This window comes from Thermobia domestica, chromosome 1 (genome assembly GCF_964235325.1).
Source record: "Thermobia domestica chromosome 1, izTheDome1.hap1.1, whole genome shotgun sequence".
NCBI classification, from domain to species: Eukaryota; Metazoa; Arthropoda; class Insecta; order Zygentoma; family Lepismatidae; genus Thermobia; species Thermobia domestica.
In genome coordinates, this window is record NC_137454.1 from 244,326,087 (window position 1) to 244,353,671 (window position 27,585).

The 27,585-nt window shown below is 34.8% G+C and overlaps 1 protein-coding gene across 2 annotated transcripts in view; it reads left to right on the top strand.

Moving 5' to 3' along the window:
- Positions 1-27,585, top strand: part of LOC145667354 (apyrase-like) — a 155,222-nt gene that overhangs the window by 126,150 nt on the left and 1,487 nt on the right. Inside the window, exons 7-10 of one of the 2 annotated variants that reach the window (XM_081734909.1) lie at positions 305-547; positions 6,444-6,578; positions 8,678-8,866; positions 15,308-15,547. In XM_081734909.1, the coding sequence (XP_081591035.1) occupies positions 305-547; positions 6,444-6,578; positions 8,678-8,866; positions 15,308-15,547 (807 nt within the window). The remainder of the gene's footprint in view (positions 1-304; positions 548-6,443; positions 6,579-8,677; positions 8,867-15,307; positions 15,548-27,585) is intronic. The other variant, XM_081734911.1, reaches the window with a different exon arrangement.

The following is a 27,585-nucleotide window of genomic DNA, read 5'->3' on the forward strand; positions in this document are numbered from 1 at the left end:
TACTTTTGAGTTAATTTTCGGACTATATTTTCTGAAATGACTTAAGCGATTTTATTTATATTTTATAATTTTGTTTACATTCAGTATTTCATTCAGTTAACCTTTTAGCACATCATTTCTTATGTAAAAATCTACAACAGGGTTTACTCTTAAGAGTGAGTTTTCTTCTGGTAACTTTCTTTAAAAAACCAAACAATTTTATTTTTGTTTGCTCTTCGTTAGATAATTCAAACCAGCAATGCATTTCATAACATTTTGTTCCTTATTTATCATTATAAATATAGTTTCTTTTCTCTCTTTACAGCTAAGGATGATGTTGTATCAAGAATAAAAACATGGGAAGACAAAATAGCAGCAGAAAGGAACACCTTGAGAATGTCTAATTTTAAAATGGAGATTGCAGAATGTGGTCGAAAAGAATGTTTACTGGGAAATCTTATTACCGAGTCTATGGTTCTAGCAGCTTCACAATATGATAGGGACATCAGTATGGCCTTGCTACCAGCGGGAAACATAACTGGTTCTCTTGTGCCTAATGAACAAAAAAGTAAGTTAATATTCTTTACTAGGTTATCTCTTGCTTTCACTTCTCAAACTCCTTATATTATAAGTAGAAGTAGTAGTTGTAAATAACATTGTAATTCTTTGGTTAGTGAACCATTTAATATTTATAATGTAACCTATAGGTTGTTATTGGATTATAGGTTAGTGTCCCTTTTCAGCACCGAGTGTCTCTGAGATGTGACTTATAATTTCAGGTAGAGTTCGAATGATTGTAATACATTCAAAATTGTCAAGTCTCTCCCACAGAAAATTGAACTCGAGACCCCGTACATAAAAACTGCTCGCGCTAGCAACTAGATCAGAGGAGAGGGTCCCATGGATTTTGTAAAGAAAATGCTCCGTACTTAGAGAAGATAATGTCATCAGCACCACACTCTAGTCGCCTTTATCCATTAGGGTTATACAGATACCAATTCTGTACATGCTGGACGAACCTCTTTATCGTATTTCGACAAGGGATAGAATAAGAGAATTCTTTCCAACCTCACTGGAGATCGAAGGGTGCCATTCAGGTGGTTATGTATTAGAAATGCCAATTTTGCAATCATGACTTATTCAGACTTGCACTGTCTTACGCTTACTGTGCTCAATAAGACTCGCGCTTATGCTAGCTCAAGACACACTCTCTCGAAGTTGGGCTCACTATCTTCATTGTGACTTGAGCATTGGCGTCTCTGGCATGTAAAATTTGGGGGGGACATCAAAGGAAATGATCTAACTGCTAGTATCTCAGCGAAATTTTAGATTATGTCACTCAAAATATTGGGGGGGGGGACGCGTCCCCCCCGTCCCCCCGCCAGAGACGCCCATGGACTTGAGCAATCTCTAGTTTTGCTGGCGAGACGAGACAAAACAGCAAATGAGGCGTTGTCGTTTTGTCTCGTAAATTTTGTAAAAGTCTCGTAGTATTTCAATTCTTAATGAATTCTTTCTCACTTAGTCTAAAAAAGCTCTCATCTCGTTCTGAAAACTTACAATATGTACAAAATTTAAGCTCCGATTGTTTTCCTTAATTTCATCTGGAATTTATGAAAATCCTTCCGCATCACGAGCAGTCCATCTAAAGCGAGATACAATAACATTTTTGTTGGGGTGTATAGTGTAATGACTTGCGAATCTTTAAACGTTGATAAATGCTCTTCTTATTTTCGTACAACCACTTTATCGATTTATAGTTGTTATACAATGATGTTACAATAAAACAGTGTTTGAGATCTAAAACTTGGATGAACTAGTATTATCCGCGAGAGTCATAAAATCTCTCGTCTCGCCTCGAAACTATAATCGTAATGTTTAAAAATGTTCTTAATGTATAGTCTTATAAAAAAAATCTTGGTCACCCTTCTCTCTTCGAAAAGCCTTGTGGCCTACAGTTCGAATTAAATCAAACAAGTGTGGATTTTCTTTGGCCATTGAGCTCTTCACTTAAGCTATCCCATATACGTTTGCGAGAATATCACCTTTTAAAGCAAGTTGGGTGGTCCACGAATTTTTAATCAAGACTGTGTACACATTTTAAACATTACAATATTCTACTTGTTTTCGATCATTTAAAAATTTATTCTCTCGTTTTCGAGAGGAGAAATTTTTGATCTCTTGGGCAACACTAGCTACCTCACGCTGATTAACTTCAATGGGATCGCACTGAAAGGAAGTTCTCGTGCTCACTGTCCTCAATGAGGCTTGCTCTCGCTCGTTTTTGCACTCTGTAGCCTCATTGGTGCTAGCTACCCACTTACAGGACTCGTGCTCATATGGGTTTTCGATCATTAATGAAGCTCGAAGTCGATTGAGACCGAGAATCGAATTCGCGAGTTTAGATATCTCTTGTATGTAGACGAACGCTTTACTAGAGCCTTTCTAATTCAAGTGTGCCCTCGGAAAATATGTGAAACATACTTCGGCTTTACCCCCACCATCCTCTAACTGAGAAAACTCTCCCTTTGCTTAGGAAAAACAAGTGAATTCCCTGGGCTGTGTTGCCAATTTGTCATTTAGTCGTTTGGTCTTGACGAGTGAAGATCGTAAGCTACTTAGAATTGACAAGACAGTGCACAGCGAAGTCCGTGAAATAATTCAATGTGGCAACGCTTCCGCATCCAACAATTAAAAGATCTTGGGAACAGCAACTTGTCCCTCCCTATTCAAGGGAGTGCGGGAATACATATCGACAGAAGGGCCAGGAGGGCCATATTTGAAATAGGAAGGCTCAAACTGCCCCATTGCAACTCTAAGACCTTTAACATAGCAGAGAAATTTGAGCGTATTTAATATCATAACTGCACCCCAGATTTCTGGCCAATTAGAAAAGACCTGGAAGCAGTTATTAGTTTAGTTTAAAAACGTTTTGTAAATACTATTAGCCACATATTTTAAATTCTTTATATTTTTTATTTTTACTTTAATTTATTCAGTGAAATTTTACAAAAATAGAGAGCATAGAAAATCCTTCAAAAGAAGAATTTATTATTTTTCATGACTATGATCCAGTTCTTCATTATACTCCACTGTAGTCACGTACACAACGAGGAATTTCCGGGTTTTAATCCATCTCTCCTGAATAAGATATTATGAAAAAAAATATACATTTACATATTAAGTTTTGTATACAAAAATCTTCAAAGGATATGGATTTAAATAAACGAATTGTTCTTTTTATTCTCTGAAATATTATTGCTAATATGGTGATAACAATAAACCGTATTATATCCTTGAATATTGCAAAAGCATCCATACACTTTGCAAAAATTAGATTAAAAGTTAATTATTGTATGCGTTTAGGTATTTTTAGAATATTTCTGGATTTTTATGGCCGAAATAATAGTATATTGCTTCATCTTTACCTTCGCCTTTCCCCATGTTTATACAGGTCGACGATTCAATCTTTAATTATCTTCCTCCACTCTCATCTATCCTGAGTGCCTTCTATTCTCCATCCCCTCTCCCTTAGATCATTCTGTATCTTCTCCTTCCATTTCATCTTGGGTTTCTCCTCTTCCTTTTACCAGGTACTTTCAGGTTTCCAATTCTCTTTCCCACATAGTCTTCGTTTCTTCGTTCTATAAGTTGTAGTACCCCACTTCCGTGTCACTGCAGCATATTATTATTATTATTATTATTATTATTATTATTATTATTATTATTATTATTATTATTATTATTTATTGTTATTTCAATTTATGCATCTTGTTTTAGTTGATTTTTTACAATTAACGTTAATTGTTACGTGCATGATCATTTTTGATCATGGTATAAATCTGTACCTAAGTTTCATATGTAAAATTTATTTCTGAAAAGTGAAGTTGGCTGAAAGTTTTGATACTTTATAAAATAAATCAGAAGAAAAAGAAGAAATTTTAGATAGTGCTGGATATTAATCAAGATAGAAACAGAAACAAACTTATGTTGGTACAAAAACGGCATTGGCCTAATAAATCATATAATTTCAATGTTCATAATTTTACATAAAAATAAAGAATTTGGTCTGACTAGTCCGTAAATCCAAATATGGCATTTGTAAAAAAAAGCAACAGAAATTAACTAACAATCTTCTTATTACGATAATCATTTACGATAATCAAATAACGTCAGTGCTTCTTAATCAACTTATTCCAAGGATTTTGCTGGACACAACAGAGTTCAAAATATGAATGGATAATCGTTTAAGAGTATCTAACATCTATATCAACTTACGACAAATAAAGTGTAATAGAGGTCTTAGCTTATGGCTGCCTCATAATAAATATTAGTACCCACGGCTGGATTCAAGATTAAGATCAAGATAGAAAAAGCAGATAGGTGAAGGGCAGAATTTCGTATGGGTTCAGCGTTGATCTCGTTAGTGACATCTCTTGGAGTGTTGTGGAGAAGAGGAAGTGATTAAAGTGAAAAGTGTTCATCTTACATTTAGCATACACATCAACATTTACTCATAAACACATACACTTTCATCAACAACTATTCTTTTCATCTATATTTAATTTATTTTCACTTTTTTCAACTTTTACACCCTGATCAACTGGGTAGCTGACCCTCTTCGTCCCGCTGGACCTCCTCCCCGATTTTGACCTTGACACTTCCCTACTATGACAATTTTATACTTCTCCCGATTTTGGCATACCACACACTTATTTCACGATTACACTGAATTTAATTTTTTAACTTATTTCAATTTTTAACAATATAAATCAGGCAATTCGACTCTCAAGTCGGCCAATAATTGCAAATAGCGGCGTCCGCCCCCAGACCCCCGCATTTGCTCGGCCTACTGCCTCGCACTTCTTATCTATCGGCCTTTGCATCAACACTGAATTTCGTGAACTTGCTCTTCATATTTCCTGAATCCGCCCGTCCGGGGTCTCCGCCTCCACATATTGTCTTTTCTCGGCCTACGGCCTCGTGCCTTCGAACCCATAATTCTACCGTTCTTTTTTCTTATTTTAATTATCTAAAAGATAAGATTATGTATCCCAAGAAAACGCCGATTTAAATAGCATGGGAATTGCTTCATCCCCCCTTTAGACCCCTAAAAATGAAAAATATTCACTTTTGGCAATTTTTCTGTCCGTTAGTCTTGGAAGGCTACAATCATGCCAAATTTCATCGTTCTAATCCTGCCGGAAGTGACTAAACATTTTGGGGTGTAGAAGACGTCCCATATAAATAACGTGGGGAAGATTTTTCGGTTCCCCATAAAACCACTCTACGGTACAATTTTTTTTCCTGATGATTCACTTAGGTAACGATAACGAAAACGTACAAGCATACCAAATTTGAAGTTTTTATTCCAATTCTAAGTATCTAAAACATGAGATTATAGGTCCAAAAAAAGGCCCATTTAAATAACATGGAGAAATTCTTCATCCCCTCTTTAGACACCATAAAAGATAGAAATATTCACTTTTGGCAATTTTTCTGTGGGTTTGTCTCCGAAATCTACAATCATGCCAAATTTAATCATTGTAGCCCTACAGGAAGTGCTCAATAATTTGGTGGTGTAAAAGGTGTCTCCTATAAATAGCATGGGAAAAATTAATCACTTCCCCATAAAACCACTCTAAATTCTGAACTTTCTATTTTTACTGATTTACTTAGGTAGTGCTAACGAAAACGTACAAGCATGCCGAATTTCAAGTTTTTATTTTAATTCTGAGTACCTAAAACTTTAGATTATAGATCCCAAAAAAGTCCCATTTAAACAACATGGAGAAAATTTTCATTCCCCCTTTAGTCCCCCCTAAAAATTAAAAACATTCACTTTTGGCAATTTTCCTGTCGGTTAGTTCTGAAAAGCTACGATCATGCCAAACTTAGGCATTGTAGCCCTACATGAAGTGCTCATATATATATTAAATAAATAAACTCCATGGTTCTGGATAATCACAATAATATTTACGTAAAACACAGTTCTGGCCAGAAGAAAATGAATTATTTAATAAACATAAGTACAGTAATTGCCGTAATTTAATTACCATTTTAATTGTTGTTTACATATATATATATATATATATATATATATATATATATATATATATATATATATATATATATATATTTAAATGTATAATATGTAACAATATCATATAATTGACATTGTTAATACATGTTAATTGTCAATTCAATTTTACAATGATGAAGAGGACGTTATGTCCTTAAAACTGTAACAAAAAAACGTATAGTTATTAAATAATTCATTTTGTTCTGGTCAGAATTGTGTTTTAAATATTATATAAACAATCAAATAAATATAAATAATATCGTTGCAAATCCGTGTAGTTTGTAAGTCTATCTTAGTCTCAGACCGAAACGAAACTCACTTTTGTATATGTATTTTTACCTTTGTGCAACCGCAATAGATTGAATAAAATATGTTTTTTCAGGTATAAGTTTGAAGCAGATATTAAATGTTGTCAAGCAAGATGACTACGTATACCAAGTAACTCTTAACGGAAGTAGTTTACGGAATTTCATTGAGCAATGTGCATCAAATGAAAAAGATTTCTTGCAGGTGTTTGGTAAGTCCTAGTGTTTCTTATTATTAAATAATAATAATAATAATAATAATAATAATAATAATAATAATAATAATAATAATAATAATAATAATAATAATAATTATTATTATTATTATTATTATTATTATTATTATTATTATTATTATTATTATTTCCCAGAACTTTTCAGTGCATTAATATTGTGTCCTTCTATTGTAATAAATTTCCATCCTTGTTGTAGATACAAACTATCCTACGGTGATATTAAAAATATAAAACAAGTAAGTGATATTAATAATATTTAAATAATAATCAAGCTTAAAGTAAATACAAAATATGCATTATGTATAAAGAATATTCAGTCTTACACCGTTTGAATCTCCAATATGTCTTGAGAAAGCAGAATTGTTTGGTGTAAAATTACAGAAAAGGAGGAATGGAAGAAACTGCTTATTCTAATACAAAGTACCTATTAATATTTTAGTATTGAAATATATCAGACATTTTGACTTTGTGTAGTTGTTTTAGGCATCAACACAAGTATGGAAATTTATGATGTCACGCTTCAAGGTCGTCAACACGAGAATATGGTGGAAAATACTACTGGCAATGCATTTTTTCAATGATTTTCTTCTAATAAATTAGTAAAAATAGACAAATTGCTTCAAAATTTTATTATACACAAAAAATATACCTTATAATAAAGGCTTTAAGCCAAATGTCGGATCTCGAACACAATTTCTGAATATAACAAAATCTCGGTAGAACAGTGCATATGGAATTGAGATCCTACTTAGTCGCTACTACCACGAGCAGTGAAAAGTCTCCGCAATCTCCACAATATAAATCTCTGTCGCTACAGACGTAAAAGAAAATGCTGCCAACGATAATATATAAATGGACCACTAAAACTACAAAACTGCCAGTATGTATTATTTAGGGACTATTGATATAGGAACCATCTGACGACTGAAGAACTTGTTTTTCGTTCTCTGTTGTCCGAAATGTTTTGGCTTGAAATACCTACTAACAAGGGAAATTCTTTTACTTCTCTCTCACTTCTGTGATTGGCATAGTACTTATAACAGTTATTGGTATTCTAACCAACGAATAACAAAGCAGTAAAAGAGGAAGAGCCAATACATAATCTAAGGTTGCCTTGTACAATCCTTGAGAGAAAGAGAGCGATGTATAACAGACCTGCGTATATGATATTTTGTTTCCTCGAGAGTTCCAAGAAATGGAATGACTGCTGTGGTAACGGGCGAGAATATTGGAACGTCAAAATTGTAGAAGGCAGCAAGATGAGACAATTTACAATCTCTTTATTGTGCTAGAGATACCTTATTACTGGCTTTCTGCCTGACGTTACGACCTGGGCTCCTATCCCGTGCACTTTATATGATAGCTATTAGAGATTGTTTGTCCCTGTCTGATTCACGAGCATACAGAAAGGAGATAGTGTCCAGAAAGTCCAAAAACGAAAAGTAACATAACTAATGTAGATGTTATTTGTCTGTACTTTGTTTCCAACACCTGTTTAAAGTAACTTCCTCTTACATCATCACAGAGTAGGGCACATCATCAAATGAATACTCTCACTCACTTCGTCTTAACGAGGGTTTTGTCTTTGTCTTAACGAGAACTACTTTTAAGGAACGTTGTTTCCAGACCACAGAAGAAATTGCTATTAAGAGAGGGGAGAATGCTAAATAAGTGATGGCAGATTGTTGGTTGGCCAATATAGTCTTTAAACTACATTGGACCAATTTTATTATTTCAATATCCAACTATTTCGACCATTAGTTTAGGTAGTACCTACCGACTTTGTTGTTGGTGGAAAGTATTTGAATCGTATTTTTATTGGCTCTTGAGTTACATACAAAGAAAAATAGTTTACTCTCCTTTTGCCGACCACCTTGAAAAAGGACATAATCAATTTCCTTGATTATGATTATGACCAGAACAATATAATCAAACATCAAATTCGTGTTAAATGCATGTTCAATTTCCCTTATGTTTTTGTTTATTAGAAAACTGTAAAATGATAAATTTTAACTTGTATTATGAACTATCTAGTCTGAAATTGAATTTCAAATGCGGTTTTCTTTCTTTTAAAGGAATGAAGATTGAATACGTGTACAAGGGTTCAACTATTAAACTAAATAGCTTGAATGTAACGTGCCAAAAATGCGAATTACCTATACTTGAAGAAGAAGAAGCAATAAATTTGTACACTATAGCTGTGCCATCTTCCCTTGCGCTTGGTTCATATTTAAACAAGTATGAGGCTAAGATTATAGGTGCTGGTATGTATTATAAATTATTGAAATCTATACTCATACTGTATGAACGTAGACTAAGCATTAAGAATGTCAGTTTCGACTCTGATACAAGCAAACGGTAGTAAACATGAATTATTCAGAGTTTTTACTTCAATAAGGATGCTATTCTGTATCTTAGTAATAACAGGTAGCTATTTAGCGTGCAAGAATTTAAATACAGGAACAGCTATTATTGAAGTTTCGTATTATAATTAAGTTAGAATTGAGTACATATTGTAATGTTTTGTCAGTAGAAACTGAGTACATGGAATCTTTGTATTTTCTCCCTCATCTTAGTATAGTACAGAAGATAGTATAATATAGTATTTCTACACAATGTTGGTTCGGAGACCTATATATGTCCCTTAACCCAGTCATTTAGCAGTGATAGAGTGGTATACGTGAATCTCAGGGCTCAATGCAGTCAAGAGAGGGGTTAGAAGATTCTCAAGGCTCAATACAGCCAAGAGAATGGTTTGAAGATTCTCAAAACCTCAATGCAGCCAAGAGAGCGGTTAGAAGATTCTCAAGGCTCAACGCAACTAAGAGAGTTTAGAGATGACCAGTCTAGGAAGACTGATGCCGTTGAGTGTGCTACAACTTCTTTTATACACAAACTTAGGATGTCTTTGACCTTCTTTGTGATTGGCGCTGATGTCATCCTCTTCGGTTCTCGAGATAGTTTGTTGACACTAGAAATGTCGTCTTGACTATTGTAATGACTAGCACGTGGTGGGTGGGAATGTTACAATATTTAAATTGGAGAAAGGTTTTGCCTTCGTTGAATAGTTGGATTGGGGCCTTTACTTGTGCAACAAAAAAAGAGGTAACTGTAAAATAAATAAATAAACGCCCCAATTTAAATAAATAAATAAATAAAAGCCAAAAACCTTGGCCACCTTACTTGACTACTTGTCTAAATTGGCTTTTTCTGTATGTGTCCTTTATAGCTGGAGTTTCCAAGTTTTCAATCCGAAAAACTAGGACATCCTATGACAATTTGCAGTATAATCATAGTTACTCATTTGCCTTTTGCTGAAATATCATAATTAAGTAATAGGTCAACACTCACTACAGGTGATTAATAAAAGCGGTTTTATTAAAAATTGCATGAATAGTAACTTATGTTTTGTAGAAAACTGGAAACATAGGGAACTTTTAACAATTTAGAAGGAATGAAGGAGGAAAGACAGATTATGTAAATCTGAAACTATCCCGGCTAAACCTGGACGTCTGGAAGCTCTATTGAGGTGAAACCTGTTAAGGTTAATAATGATGATTGATGTTCAACTTCATTGGAAACTCGTTAATATTTTTAACATATTAAAGATTTAATGTTATTAGTGCTTTTACAAAAAAATAAAAGATAAAAAAATTTCAAGAGGGGGTAAATGAACTTGAAATTGGTGACTTGTATTTTGCTTCTTGTTCCATGGATTTTTTTACTATAATTGTTCTACTTTGCGTTATGCGTCCAGCCTGAATTAACTGCTGTTAACCTGTTTAAGCAGTCCATCCCATTCGAATCACTCGATATGGTGTCACAAGTATCAAAGTGGAAACACTGATCTGGCGACCTTTCTTTACTCATGACAACTTCTGCCGCATTACGTGAGCATATTCTTAACTGACGAACAGGCTCCTAGGGCTGCCAGCTATAGATACCAAGAAGGCTGACTAGATAACGGTAATCAAGATGTATATAGTTTTTACTTTATATATATATATATATATATATATATATATATATATATATATATATATATATATATATATATATATATATATATATATATATATAAAATAAATGTGGTGGAATGATGTTCACTTTCCTTAGGACTGTGTAAATGTATCACTGACTGGTGGTCGCGAACCTACTGAGCCCCGTGCAGGCATGCTACCAACAATCACTGATCCATTCACCAAACCAGTTGTCCCCGGAAAATGGAACTCAAATTTGTCCAAAGAAGATTATTCCCGAGCCTCTTCAATCAAAAACCCACAGCTCGGCATCCAGGCCTGCAGTCCGTCATCCGCAACCCCTCGTGAAAAAGGTTGCAAACCACAAACTACCGACACAGAATGTCGACCTTCCAGTTATGCTGACAATGAGGACTACGGACAATCTGATGTTTTGTGTGTGAAATGGCCCTACCAGAGGAAAAAAAATCCACAATTTCCAAAACATAATTTCTTTTAGCGCAACGGAAAAAAAAATCCAAACTGAAATTTTGAAAAGAACTGAAAATAAAAAAGTTCACAGTATTCGGTCGTCTCTTATGTCGGTCGCACCAAGAACACTTTTACTCGCAACTTGTGAAATCTCACTTTCCACTGAAAGTTAAAATACCTCTGATACTGCTCATGCATTTTGCACATTGACTACATATCTAGATTTTACTGTATATGCTATTCGGGATTAATGCACATTTTAAATTCCCAATTCTATTTGAAAAAAAAAAATTGTCAGATTACAACTTCTACATTTTATTAGAGAAAACCCCTTTTTAGTTTATACAGATGCTACAACTCTATCTTGAACAATATGAAAACTTAAAAAAAAAAAATCATTTTTTAAATGCTTCTACAGGTTGCATGAACCACTGGCAAAATAAGTTGATATTTGATTTTAAGTTCAACAGGAAGAATCTGACAACATATACATAATGTTTGCATTTCATCAAAATTTCTTACTGAATATATATATATATATTTAACAACCACCAGATACAGCTCAGAGGCCATTTTACACTGGATATCTAACAACAACAACAACAACAACAATGGAAAGGATTTGAGAAGGCATCGGCCAGGGCCTGTTTAGTAGGTACCATCCCAGCATTCGCCTGGTAGAACTGAGGGAAACCCTGGAAAACCCCAGTCAGGATGGTCGGCAGCGGAAATCGAACCCAGGGCCTCACGAATGCGAAGCCAACGCTCTACCACTTGAGCTACTTCGCTCGGTATATATTGAATAGTACTAATAATAATGATAAAATATGTTGACATCTGAGAATTATTATGATTCTTGGCAGATTGACCTTAAGCTGACATCAGTACACGTAATCAATTCTCTTTATACAATAAGTTAATAAGGTGGTTGGTGGGCTAGAACTCCTCACATTTACTATATTTTATTTTTGTTTTCTTGTGCCTTTGAGCAGTGACTCCGGCGACAGGATTTATACACATTTGGTCACCTGCCCTCTGTGCATGGAACATTGTCACCTTTCTGTGTCTTTCCTTCCTAAATTTTCTTTTTTTCACAGACATATAATAACACAAAATTAAAATATCAGCACATATAGTAGACTTAACCTAGACCTATCCTAACCGAAACTAATCTAATCTAAATTAATTTAACCTATAACAAGAAAATATATCACTCATATAACACTCAAATTATATTCATAGCCCACATCACATCTGAAATTCAAAGACGTAAAGGATGTCAACTTTACTACTCTAACCAAACAGAATAAAATTTAATTTCAGACAGAATAGTATTAAATGTTTGAGTTGTATTCCTATTTACAGGATAGGATAACTTCCGCGAGTTATTAAAAGAAAATCTGTTGTCAGAAACTACCATGATGCACAAAGTATATCTGCACCAGGTTATCAAAGTAAATATAATACGTAACTGGGAATCGTACATGTTTCATTGGGATTTATGACTACCAAGACAAAAGAGGTTTAAAAAAAATGTACTTCAGGAACAGTATCTCTGTTTTCTCAAAAATCAATTGTAGTTTCAAGTGAAGTATTTCCTTTTTGGAATTACATTATTGAAATGTTGCTACATAATGTTGGGATCTCATAAGGAGCGCAAACCTGTCTATTGCGACAACCAAATCATTTTGTTTGAGATCCCTTTTCCCCCCGACTAATCCGCGTAATATCCGAGCTCACATGACAGACGGATGTGATCGCAGGTTTCTAGGGAAACAGGACTTTAGTTTTAAAACTGCATGATGATATCATACACTACCATTTCACACAAGGAAGCCATTACTTTGTTCCAAACAAAATTTAGAGGTTAAGAGCACTAAACCACTGATTTCGTTGTATCCTGTCAGTCTCACTGAATAATAATAATCATAGCTTACTTACTTGCTTTCTCCACCAATTTTTTTTCTTTTTTTTAATCCAAAAATCGAAGTGGTGCTTTCAAAAGAAATATTATACCTTACACCAAGTGTCCTGGCATTCTACATCATTATGGCTGCCACACCAATCGGTTTCCCCAAGGAAATTTTGCTTTGGTAATCTGCTACACTGTCCATTGAGCGTTTCAAAATTAAATTCCCAACACTTAGTCCAATTTAGTCAGCCACTAAAACACAGTTCACATTAACTTGAATAATCTTGGTGGTAATTTTCCTAATTTTTACACAGTTTATGGACGAGGAACTAAAATGCCTGTCCGATCTTCAACACAGCTTTTAGTAACAAGACAAAGAATAACAAGGAGAAGAGCTCTAATTGGTTCTCTGATGACGCAACAAAAGGATAACACCTTAAATCTCCACACATCAAAAGAAGCCGAACCAATGATAATATCTTGAATGAGCCTCAAACGAAACTGAGATTTCTCTGCTCCAATGAGAAAATAATTGCTACCTAAACAAAGGGATGTGCCAAAAGACATCATGACCGAATTTCAAAATGAAATTTTTGAAGAAATTACAGAATTAATTATTTTTGAGTTTTCTTGCGAAGATCCCGTACATTAAAATCCCCTTGAAAATAGTACAAAACCTATAAGAAATTACAAAATATACACCTTTGAACCCACATAACATGATGATAAGAACAAAATATTGAATATTAATAAAATATCACTTTATATGTAATTTTATGGACACTACTTAAGTATGGTATTATTTTGACCAAATATTACAATTTAAAGCTAAACCCAAAACATAATAGGTCTTTCCGAAGCTAAGCATGAACAGGAATATACAGGGGGTTCCAAACTTTTATGGACCATGATACATTATACTTAAGTATAATGTAACAGAGTGTTGGAAACTGTAAGAGTAATTTGAAGAGACACGTTGTTTCAGCAATGATCCTTGATCGGAATTAATCGGATCGAAATACTTTACAAACTTACTAAATATAATTTTATATTCAGTTAACACTTTTTCAGCCTACATATTTTTGTACTTGAAGTTAGGAATGTTCTCTACAAAAATACTTTAATCGGAAATTCTCATTTTTCTAATATGCACTCTGTACGGATCAAGGCTATAGAAGTGAGTCTCTAGCATAACCATTGCCTATATAACAAGGTAGTAAAGCCATTACTCTAACACTGTTTGATGTTAGCATTTGAAGATTTTTTGCATACCTATTAGGTTTTCTATTTTCAAGTATTGTTCTTGGATGACAAAAGCAAACGTAAATAATTAAAAAAAAAGTTGATGTGGGCAAAAATCGAATCCTCATTTTCCACGTGAAAATTGCGCATGCTGACTACCAGATCACGAATAGAACTCGTAAAAACAGTTCATTTTATATATTTTCATTTCCTCTCTCTTCTAGGACTGATTCTTTGATGATTATTTTAATTCACTTTGGTATTCTTTTGTTTGCATGTTTGAAACCTTTTAGTATGTGAAATATATTGTATTAGTTTCGAAAGTATTCCGTTCAGAATATTTTTCACAAAATTATTGAAAGACATTCTTATATTCTGACAACACTCTTGAGTCAGTGTACATATTTTTGTACTTCAGGTTAATATAACCCTCTTTGGAACTACTTTCGTAAGAAACCATTATTTGCAAACTATGCTTCAAAACTGTAGCAATAAACCTGAAATAACTCTTAAAGTTTGCAACACTATTATGTATTAGACATGTATTTTTGTTCTCCACTATACAGTCCTCTTGTATACATAATAACATGACGAAATGCCAATTGAAAATAAAAAGTTAATTCCGGCTTGAAAATACTGTATTTACCTACAGCACTTGATGATAATGCTTTTGGATAGCCTCTTTTGATGAATAATGTTACTAGAATTTGTTATAGATTGATAAACTACATATAGTATTCTTTGAATTTGTCTTAAACTTTTACTATTATGTAGGTTCACTTTTCTCAAATCTTTATTGTCCACAACTTCATTATTTATGGCCATTGTCATCTACAACTGCACAGCAAAGGCCTGTTTCATTACTCGACAGGCTTAGGAATTGCCGTCTCCAGGTTCAAATATAGAGTGTAAGTCGAATTGCGTCTGTCCAGGTGTTTGCGATATCACCAAAAAGTGCTGGACCTGACCTAATGGAGTCAGGAGATAAATACTTTTTCTGTTTGAGTGTACAACTATGTATATCTAGTAATAAGGTATTCATTCTCTTATGAAAATTGTTTATTATGATTATAACTTTATTTATTGCTTTTAAATTTTAGGTTTCACAATTACAGAAGCCATCAGAAAGAAATTTAGTGGAAATGGCTCTTATATTATGCCTCATTTTGAAGACAGAATCAAAATTATTAAAGATTCAGGAGGTACCTCTTCAACATTGCCTCGAGTAACAACTTCAGCAGGAACAAGCACAACTTGGTCTACTGAAACTACTACAACAACCACATTGCCTTGTCAACCATGTAGTACCTGCGAAGATAACACTGCAGCAGTAGTGTTTAGTAAGGATTTTTGCTTTTCTCTATACCAGGGGTGGCCAGACGTTTTGATCCCGTGATCTGTAACAGACTGCTAGAATCTCTGTTGATCAACCACGTATATAGTGTATAAAGTTAAAAAGTTGCACTGAATTTCTTAAGAAAGTTGAGAAAAGACGGTTGGTAACTTATCACGCACAAACGGCAGCAGAAGTTTAAATGTTCATAGATCAAAAACGTTCTATATTTCGACTACATTTTATTTTAAGAAAAGTCTACTTCACAAAGATAAATTGAAGTACAGAATACTGTCAGATGAAGAATGCACCTCTCAAACAAGGGCATTTTTCTTCATTAGAAAGGTACCAGATATTTTCACTCTTGCCTTCATGAAATATCAACTTATAGCTGAAGTATTTCGTTTTCTACATTTCTTTTCAGATAATATAACTTTTTCTTCAAGAAATTCCGCGACCTACCCATTACTCATTGGCAATCCACTGTTTGGCCACCTCTGCCCTATATGAATCCTATTTAGCATACACGCAATGCCACTGAAATAACGTATGAAAACCTTCGAAGAGAGAGTGTTCATTGGTTTGATGTTGAGGTTTAAGTATATTGATTGTATGACATTGACCTATGTTATGATCACATCAAGTTTCGCCCTTTCATCCTATCTCCATTAGTATCGTAATGATTCTACAGTTTTCTGCAAGAAAGAAATCAAATACCGTAAATACCGTACTTTGCTCAGATTGAAGAAATTTTAAAGAAAATCACATATAACCTACAAACGTAATGATTTAGAACACAGCATTTTTAATATATAATAGCTACGAGATATACAGGATGTTTAAAATAACACTGACAACGTTTGGGAGGTGATTCCTGACACCAAGATAAGACAAAAAGTATAGACCAACCTGGGTGCATAAATGCTTCCTTTCAGAGTTATAGGCTGTCGAAAACATGAAAAAATGTACTTTAAAGGTCCATAGCTCCAAAACTATGGAACCTACTGTAGTCGGGTCAAGACTTCACTTAGGAACTAATATGTGCCCTATCCAAAATACAGGTTTCAGAATCCTAAGATACTCACGCAACAATTTTTATTGAGAGAGTTTGGCTACGGGCATATATTAATTTGAAGTACTCATCAACTACCTCCATAAAAATTGTTGCGGAAGTACCACAGGATTCAGAAACATAGATATTTGGATAGGGCACATATTAGTTCCTAAGTGAAGTCTTGTTGACCCGACTACGCTAGGTTCCATAGTTTTGGAGCTATAAACTTTTAAAAAAAAGAACAGAAAACTCAGGAATAGAAAAAAAAACTTGAATTGATTTGCCTTGGCTATTCCTTATGTCCAAGAATATCATCTCCACCGTAATCAGTGGAAGATTTACGAGCTTTTGGACTTTCACGCTGAAGCCAACCCAAATTGCAGGATTTCTTTTTAAAAAAATCTAAAAATAAAAACACTGCTGAACAAGACTGCACTTATTTAATATAAAAACACATTTACACGTGACGTTTCGATCTTCTAGCCAAGATCCTCATCAGACGTACACTGAGTTATACAAAAAATTACTCAAGTATATATAGACAATTCATCTCCCTATCTGCTCTCTCATTGGCCCGTTCAAACAGCCAATCAGAAGCGTTGAAAACTATCTGAACTGACCAATGGGACAACATAACATTTTACCAGAAAGAAACAACAAGGAGCAGGCAACCATTGAATACATTAATTCATATACATATTTCTGTATTTATCAATAATATTTCTCCATTCTTTATTAATGGTGATACCTTTGGTCCAATTCATTAAGTTTACATCCCCTTCCTTTTCTATCCACCAGGCCTCTTTCCACTTTCTCGGCCACAATCTTTTTTCCCGTTCCAGTACAATAACTTCTTCCCAGTTAACATCATGTCCCTTTTCTTTTACATGTTTAAAGATTGCGTTAGTTTCTCTGCCATATTTCACATCACTTTTATGTTGTTTAATTCTTTCTTTCAATAATTTCCCCGTCTCACCAATATATTTCATATCGCAATCCTTACAATTTATACAATAAATGACACCTTTCTGATCTCTCTTTTCTTTTTTCTTCCCTTTGCTTTTGACCATGTCCAACAACGTTCTGCTACCTTTTCTATACACTTTGACCCCTTGCTTTCTTAACATATTCTTTAAAATCTCGTTATCTTCTCCTAACCCTATAATGCCTTTCCATACCCCCTCATTGTCCTCCCCACTTTTACCTTTCCCCGAGACCACAGATGCTTTAACGATATCCCGTTTACTATAACCATTCTCATAGAGCTGTCTTTTAAAGATTTCCACATTCTCTTCTACATTTTTGTTACAAATTTTGGAAATTCTTTCTAACATATTTCTTATGAAATTAACTTTTGTACTTCTATCTACATTACTTCTCTTATTACAATAAATACCAGCACTACATTCTTTTTGATACCATTGAGTCTTAATGCTCTTCCCTTCCTTACTCATTAAAATGTCAAGATAACATAATACACCTCCCTGCTCTGTCTCTAGTTCTAATTCTATTCCCTTCTCCTTATCTTCAATACTGCCAACGAACTCTATCAACTCTTCTTTTGATCCTTCCCATATCCCAAAACAATCATCAACGTATCTACATAAAAATCGAATCTTTTCTTTCCCCTTTTCTATCACATCCTTCTCCCACACATTCATAATGATATCAGACAATACCGGACTTATCTTAGATCCTATACTTAAACCATCCTTAATATTATATATGTCATTCTTAACTTTACAGAAACCAAACTCCCATATTAAGTTGAGGGCTTTCCTAACTTTCTCCCATTTCCAGCCTTTAACACATTCTCCCCCCATAACTCTCTTAATTGTATCAAGTATAGCACTTCTCTTTAGACTAGGGAACATGGCTTTAACATCTAAACTAAACAAAATACAATCATTATTAATTTCAGCATTACTGGTGTACCGTCAAATGGGGTGAATAGAAACATGGGGGTGAATAGAAACAAACACTCCCAGATTAGTTTTGGATTTATCTGGACGATAAATTAATCAACAACACTGAAATTTCTTAACATAGTCTTATATGGCTAAAGTGTTCACAACAGAGACAAAATGTTTTAGTGAGTTGGGAACACTGAGGTAGATGGCAGCAGTGTCAATATGTTACTGAAATCCTACACGGTATTTTGGCGCTCCGCAAACTTTCTTGGTAAGTATGACATTTTCATATTTGTTGCGTTTGAACATATGCCTATTTTGTAGTTTGTTGTTTCATTTAATGAGGTTCATAGTAAAAGTTTTCCTTTTGTAAATTATTTGTAATCAAAATTTAACTTTGCTGGGTTATTGTTATGATTTTTAATTAATGGTGTGAATAGAAACACTTCTTGAGGAGTGGAAAATTTTTGAGGAGCGAAAAAAGGACCTGATAGGAATGAATCAACCATCTCTAAGAACAAATTTCCGTCTTCTTAAAAAAAAAAAAAAAAAGACAAACTGAAGGAGGTAAATATAAGGGCTGGATTTGAAAAGTGTGGAATTTTTCCCCTTTCTCGAGACCAAGTACTGAGGATGCTGCCAAAAAGACACACTGAACGAGAAGAAGCAGAACAGCAAGAAACATTTCAGACTGTAGACCATTCCCTTATGGGTCTTCTCAAGAGCATGCGAGAAAATAATAATAATAAAAAAAATTAAACACGGAAGAAGAGAGTAAGAATAGATGTTGTTTCTGGTAAGAATTTCGGTTCGTTTTCTGAAAATGATACTTTCATCAAATCACAACGAAACTCAAGCTGGGCTCTCTTACTCCGACAGCAACGGAACGAACGGATCTCTCACGAACAAGAAAGTTGATGCATGTAGAACACTCGTCATCAGAGAGCTTCGACTATTATTCTCTTCACGATAGTGACAAAGATTTAAGTTTAACCCGTGTATTGTCGGAAGAGGATAAAGGCAACACTCCAGAAGACAACATTCCAGACGATCACGAACTAGATGATGGTTTTCTAAAGCTGGTGATTTTGCTGTGGTAAAGGTTTATGGGAAACTAAAATACTCGGTGAGGCTATTCACTACCCCAGTGCGAAATTGTGAACATGGTGGATATATGGGAGTGTTTTATAAGAGCACCAAAAACAATGAAATTTTCAGAAACTTTTGAAGAACCGTTCTTACTACATGAGGATATTGTGAAGAAACTGTTGGGTCCTATTAGGAGTTGGTCAGCACGCTTTAAGTATATGATAAGTTTCCCTAGTAATTTCAGCGGTTAAGTCTTTATTCAAATATCATCAAAACTGTATGGTCGTTTGTACCTACTTTGTACGTTGTATTGTTTTATAAGTTTGTAACTTAGAAAATGTTGGTCTTATTGAACTTATATCTTGCAGATATCAAATAAATAATTCGTTTCAACAAACACACTGTTTCTTTTTACCTTTCCAGTAGTATAAAAGGAACAACAATGAAAATAAAGTCATTGTTTCTATTCACCCCTACCCATGGGGTGAATAAAAACATTAAGAAAAATCAAGGTGAAGAAAAGTGGGGTTGATAAATTAATATGACGTTTACTTAACTTCATTAGCATATTAAGACCAGTTTTTTTGGAATACTTTGATACGCGAAATCTTTAACGTCACCAAACTTATATACTCATATAGCCAAAAATGTGTTTCTATTCACCCCATTTGACGGTAGTTTATTACTTCTCTGTAGTCTTTAATTGCCAAAGTCTTTTGTCTGTCTCTTACCCACTCTAACACTGGTTTCAATTCACTTTCTAGCGGTTCCAAATAATTATTCCTACAGTCCATAACTGGCCTAAGCTTTACTTCCTTTTTGGTAAAATGTTATGTTGTCCCATTGGTTAGTTCAGGTAGTTTTCAACGCTTCTGATTGGCTGTTTGAACGGGCCAATGAGAGAGCAGATAGGGAGATGAATTGTGTATATATACTTGAGTAATTTTTTGTATCACTCAGTGTACGTCTGATGAGGATCTTGGCTAGAAGATCGAAACGTCACGTGTAAATGTGTTTTTATATTAAATAAGTGCAGTCTTGTTCAGCAGTGTTTTTATTTTTCTGATTTCATTCGCAAGACGTTGACTATGTTTGTGTGTCAGTTTGAAATGGGCCCGAAGCTGAAAAGGGCTGTTGAGAAATGGAAAAACAGAAGAAGGAGAGAAATCAACATGGAGCAGCAAGTGGGTTTTTTGCAGAAGTGTATGGAGAAGAAAGTAATACCTAGGAGTTTGAGAATCCAAAGGAGTAACATAAAAGGACAGTCAGTGAGGTTAAGGACGCTTATAAGGAGAACAGAGATGGAGAACGTGAGGAGCCTGACAGCTGGTTTGAAGAAGACTCTAAACGTGAGTAAGGCTTTTACACAGAAATTGGAAGTAGAATGTGTAGATTTGGCATCTATTTTTGTAAGAGACTGGTTAGTGCAATATTTAAGAGAATGGGAAATGTGTTTTAGTGGCAAAGTGGAAGAAAGACTTAGAAACAAATTAATAGCGTTGGGCATAAGTGAGGAGAAGACCAAAGAAAGGGTAGTGGTGATAGGGGAAGTGCAAGTGTCAGAAGAAGAGAAATCTTTTCTTTCATTGGGTTGTAAATTTAAAGTGAAAGACGGAACGAGCAGGGTCGATGACATAGTCTATTCTGTAGAAGAAGCGTTGAACGAAGTTAAAGAAGAAGAGGACAGAGATAGGTTAAGAAGGAAGGCAATGGTTTTGGTAAAGAAAGAAATCCATAGAAGATCTTCGAATTTGACAAAAGAAGAAAGAAGAGGATATGATAGCATTAGGAAAAGGAAGGACATAGTGGTAGAGAGAGCTGACAAAGGAGGGGCGACAGTGGTAATGAATAAAACGTGGTATGAGGACAAGGTGAAGGATTTGGTGGATGGACAATATGAATTAGTTGACAAGAAGAAAGAAGAAATTATAGAAGAATTAAAAGAAGAATGTAAAAGGAAGGGACTTAAGAAATGGATGAATGAAGATGGAAGAGTGCCCGTGTTAAAGGGTTTTCCAAAAATACACAAAAAGGAAGTAAAGCTTAGGCCAGTTATGGACTGTAGGAATAATTATTTGGAACCGCTAGAAAGTGAATTGAAACCAGTGTTAGAGTGGGTAAGAGACAGACAAAAGACTTTGGCAATTAAAGACTACAGAGAAGTAATAAACTACACCAGTAATGCTGAAATTAATAATGATTGTATTTTGTTTAGTTTAGATGTTAAAGCCATGTTCCCTAGTCTAAAGAGAAGTGCTATACTTGATACAATTAAGAGAGTTATGGGGGGAGAATGTGTTAAAGGCTGGAAATGGGAGAAAGTTAGGAAAGCCCTCAACTTAATATGGGAGTTTGGTTTCTGTAAAGTTAAGAATGACATATATAATATTAAGGATGGTTTAAGTATAGGATCTAAGATAAGTCCGGTATTGTCTGATATCATTATGAATGTGTGGGAGAAGGATGTGATAGAAAAGGGGAAAGAAAAGATTCGATTTTTATGTAGATACGTTGATGATTGTTTTGGGATATGGGAAGGATCAAAAGAAGAGTTGATAGAGTTCGTTGGCAGTATTGAAGATAAGGAGAAGGGAATAGAATTAGAACTAGAGACAGAGCAGGGAGGTGTATTATGTTATCTTGACATTTTAATGAGTAAGGAAGGGAAGAGCATTAAGACTCAATGGTATCAAAAAGAATGTAGTGCTGGTATTTGTTGTAATAAGAGAAGTAATGTAGATAGAAGTACAAAAGTTAATTTCATAAGAAATATGTTAGAAAGAATTTCCAAAATTTGTAACAAAAATGTAGAAGAGAATGTGGAAATCTTTAAAAGACAGCTCTATGAGAATGGTTATAGTAAACGGGATATCGTTAAAGCATCTGTGGTCTCGGGGAAAGGTAAAAGTGGGGAGGACAATGAGGGGGTATGGAAAGGCATTATAGGGTTAGGAGAAGATACCGAGATTTTAAAGAATATGTTAAGAAAGCAAGGGGTCAAAGTGTATAGAAAAGGTAGCAGAACGTTGTTGGACATGGTCAAAAGCAAAGGGAAGAAAAAAGAAAAGAGAGATCAGAAAGGTGTCATTTTTAAATATGGCGGTAATCATATTAAAAATTAATTTTCTACGCTTCATTTTATTTGTTTTATAGTAGATTACTACGAAACTATCAGATATACGAAAAAACATGTCAAAATAAACGTTATAGAGAAGAATCTCATCTTTCTAAAGATACCAATATTATTTCTGTATATTAACAATTAAGCGAACTAGTCCATTTTCTGTAGCGCAAGGTGTTGAATTTTGAGCACTTAGATTACGCTAAACATGTGAGAATATTTTTACAATTAAAGGCGGAAACACGTTTGGAAAACAAACTTCTAACACATTTTTAAACCTCTTCACGGATATGGCATCAAATGATGCTACATATTTATCGGAAAAATAATCCTATTTTTTTCCACGAAGAAGAGTGCGAACTGAAGGTAAATAAAAACAAGTGCTTCAGAATATTATTTTTACTTCAGTTTGCACTCTTTTACGTAAAAAGAATCGGATTATTTTCCCGATAAATATGTGGCATCATCTGATGCCATATCCGTGAAGAGGTTAAACCACTGTTGCTCCTGAGAAAATAGTCAAAAATAGCACATGGGCAACCACCTGAAATGACGTCAATAATATGGCGGCCACGAGAACACATTCATTTATGTTTATATAATAATATCCCATCTAAGAACTGACATACGAACGTCGTTCTGGTGTCAAGTTAAAGGTACATGATTCGAATGATTTCAGTTAATATCGTTTTTATGTGTTACTGCCATTTTTAAATATGCCGGGTATTATCTTAAAAAATAATTTATTCCGTTTCATTTTATTTGTTTCAAATCAGATTAGTATGAAACTATCAAATACATAGGTTTAAAAACGAAATATTTTTAGTATTTTAAAGTAATATTGATATCGCTAATTTACTTGTCTTTGTAATGGCAAAGAGTCTGCGTTTTACATTATGATATTATCAAACAATATTACTACAGGGTTTGTATGATAAGTAATGAGACCAGGTCTGGAAACATTGTTTTATTGATCTGATCTGTACAGGGACTTAAAAGCTTTCGAAGTACTCTCCTCTTGCGTCGATGCACTTCTGCAATCGATGTTTCCACGCTGCAAACGCTCCCTGGAAGTCAGCAGCCGGCATGTCCTTTAGAAATGTGGTCACGGCTGCTTGGATGGCTGTGACGTCTGCAAAACGGGTTCCTTTCAAGCGTGGCTTCAGCTTCGGGAAGAGGAAGAAGTCGGCCGGGCTCACATCTGGGCTGTAGGGTGGTTGTGGAAGGACTTCCACCCCAATCCGGGTCAAAAAGGAGGTCACTAAGAAGGCGGTGTGGGCAGGGGCATTGTCGTGATGCAACTTCCACCGGCTAGCGATCGCCGGTCTTTTCCGCTTGACGCTCCTGTGCAGTCTCTCAAGGACTTGTTTGTAGAAGGCGGCGTTGACGGCTTGTCCTTGGGGTACAAACTCCTTGTGGACCACCCCCACATTGTCAAAAAAAACAATCAACATTGTTTTCACCTTTGACTTCGACATTCTGGCCTTCTTGGGGCGCGGGGACGCAGGAGTGTGCCACTCCGCGCTTTGACGTTTCGTTTCAGGGTCGTACTAGAACACCCACGACTCGTCACCTGTTATGACGTCATCTTCAAAGTTAGGGTCACTGTTCATGAGGTTCAACAGTTCCTGACAACAATCAACACGTCGTTGCTTTTGTTCGTCAGTCAACACTCGCGGCACCAGTTTCGCACAGATTTTTCTCATTCCCAATTGTTCCGTCACAATCTTGTGCACTGTTGTGTGGTTCATATCGAGTTCATCAGCAATCAATCTCAACGATAATCGACGGTCTGAGTTCAGGAGATCCCTCACTTTTGCCACAGTTTCGTCCGTAGTCACTGTTGTCGGGCGTCCAGCCCTCTCCAGATCCTCAACGCTTTCCCGGCCGTTCCGGAACGCACTGTGCCAACGAAACACCTGGGCTTTGGATAGGGCTTCCTCTTTGTAGGCCTCCGTGATGAGAGAAAGCGTCTGAGTAGCCGTTTTCCCCAGGCGAACGCAAAATTTGATCGCATAACGCTGTTCGATGGAACCCTCCATGTTTGTTGATTTTCCGCCGTGACAAGAATATTCACAAGGGCTTTGTCCAAGGCTTGTCCGCGCTCCACTAAGGCTCGGAGCCAACTGACGCGCGGTGCGTTGCTTTGCTCGGACCCCCCCCCCTACATCCTCCATCACCGACAAACCCGCTCCAGCGACACGCGCGCCGCGGCGCGGCGAGTCTCATTACTTATCATACAGACCTTGTATTTAAAAGAGTAAATACTAAACATTTTAATTTTATGAAATAATACCGGTATATTTAAAATTTTGTTTAACAACGTTACATATATTTCATCAAAATTTAGAAACCATTTATTACATTACAAATTACATAACCTAGGTCTCTACAACTGCCTTTTTACGGTTTCAATCGTTAATGTTTCTCAATCTACAACGATAATGTATATTTCTTATGTACTTTTAAGTATAATTTCTATTTACGGGCAAAAGAAGCTATTTAAAAGGCACAAGCTATCGAGAAGAAGAACAAGAAAAAATTACATAAAGAAATAATTTAAATATTTGTATCCTATCATGAGATTTTCTTAATTTGGTTGCTATGACGATTTGTTCATCTGTTTAATGTCGTTGCTATGGCAATTAAAAGAATATAGATGTAACGAAAAAAAAAACATCTTGTGTACTCTGAATGTATAATATTTTAATGTGGCGAATGGGATATGAGTTGAAGGATAATAATGCATAACTGTGTTGAGTTATTCCAGATAATCTTGTGTATTGCATAAACATTTAGAATCAGGGAATATGTAACGTAGCTGACGAAAGAATTAACGTTACATATTATATGGTGCCGGAACCGTGAACCTTGGAGATATTCCTGGAAGTGAAACTTCAACAGATGCAATTAAACTTTTACAACAGCTAAGAGAACCAATGAATTTCATGTCACAACAGATGGATACTAAGTTGGAACGAGTGACACAAAACTTTGATACTAGATTGGAACAAGTGGCTCAACAAATAGGACAACAAATGGATTCCAAATTGGACACCAGATTGGAACAAGTGACACGACAAATAGGACATCAATTGGATTCCAGATTGGAACAATAAATAACAAATTAGAAGTAACTGACAATACGATGGAACAGATTATTATTATTTCATCCAAGCTTTGCATTGGTGAAAAGTACTGTTGATGTAGTCGAAACCCAAGTCAACGAACATGCCAATCAAATTCGAAGACTGCAGGAAGAGATCCATACTATTAAAGAGTAAATCAGTGCAGTCAACTGTAATCCTGATCCTGCCCTCAATGTTGTGCATGATGAATATAGGAGACCCGAGTTAAGACACTGCGAAGAAGACAACAATTCATCAGAAACCTATTCTGACAGGAAAGACGCCATCTCAAATACTGAGAATGGAGAAAGAAGGTTACCTCACAGGAATCACACGCACGTAAAACGACATCTATGGCATTTTAGTAATAATAAGGATCGGGTGAAATTCAGTGGAGTAAGTTCATTAACTAAATTCAGTGGCAGATCAGAAGACATCCCAGCAAGTACGTTTCTAGAGAAATTTGAGGAAGAATGAGTTAATTGGCATAGGTAAGGCCAATTTCCTTTAAGTCTTTCCACGTTTTGTTACCACCCTGTTCTGTATGGTACAAAGCAATTAGAGGTACTTTACGTAACTATTCCGATTTTAAAAATGCTTTGTTAGTTAACTTCGACAATGACTTTATGTTAGCAAACAGGGATGCCCAGATAAGGAATCGACGTTTTGATCCAAAAGTCACGTATTATCGCATCACTAAGAATATTACTACCGTTTAAGCTTCAGCAAGTATTGATGCCGTCGCAATGTATAAATTTCAATAATTTAATAATGATTGTTCAATTATGAAAGTGAGATTAGATTGCAAAGTAATAGTAATAGAAATCAAACTAACTATATTCCTGTTCGAAATATACATGTTAGATAGGATTGTAATCATAGTACAAGAGGTAATGTTAGATTTACTCGTAACTACAATACAACAGAACCTAACTTCAAAAGAAATAGAAATAATAATAGTACCGTTTCTAGAAATAATGTAAATAATCGAGCTAATTTCTCACGAACTCCCAGATTTCGTAGTAATTACATAAGTGGCGGAAATTTTCGAAATAGAAACCAAAGAATTAGTGAGGTAAATAACATACAGGACTGTAATCAAGATTGTGCTATTCAATGTAACTTAATCAAATCTTTTGGTAATGTAACTTGAGCTAAAGTTATGGCATCCGATAAAATATATTCAATTAGTTTTTGCAATTAGTTTATGCAATCACAGCTATGCATTAAATGCAAATATTGTATATCAAGTTTATATTAAATATGCCGGAATAAATTAAACATGTTATATTGTATCCTAACTTACATCGACTTTGCTGTTCACGAGTATAAATGGCATCGAATTAAAGAATCTATTTAGGACCTAAAAATAACCAACAAACGTATCACATTTTGAATATCTCCTTATCGTCGGTAATTTTATAGACTTAAAATAAAATTGATTATGGAATAAATATAAAATTAATATTGAAATAAAATGAAAATAATATGTTATGTTATGAATTGTAATTTTTATATATACGAGGGTTATTCAAAAGCTAAGGTAACTATTGTATACGAAATGTCTAACGGTCCAGGATTCATTCTTTTATTATGATCAATGAAAAGGGGTCCCATAATTCGGGAGTCATTATACAACGATAATGTATATTTCTTATGTACTTTTAAGTATCATTTCTATTTACGGACAAAAGGTGCTATTTAAAAGGCACAAGCTATCAAGAAGAAGAACAAGAAGAAATT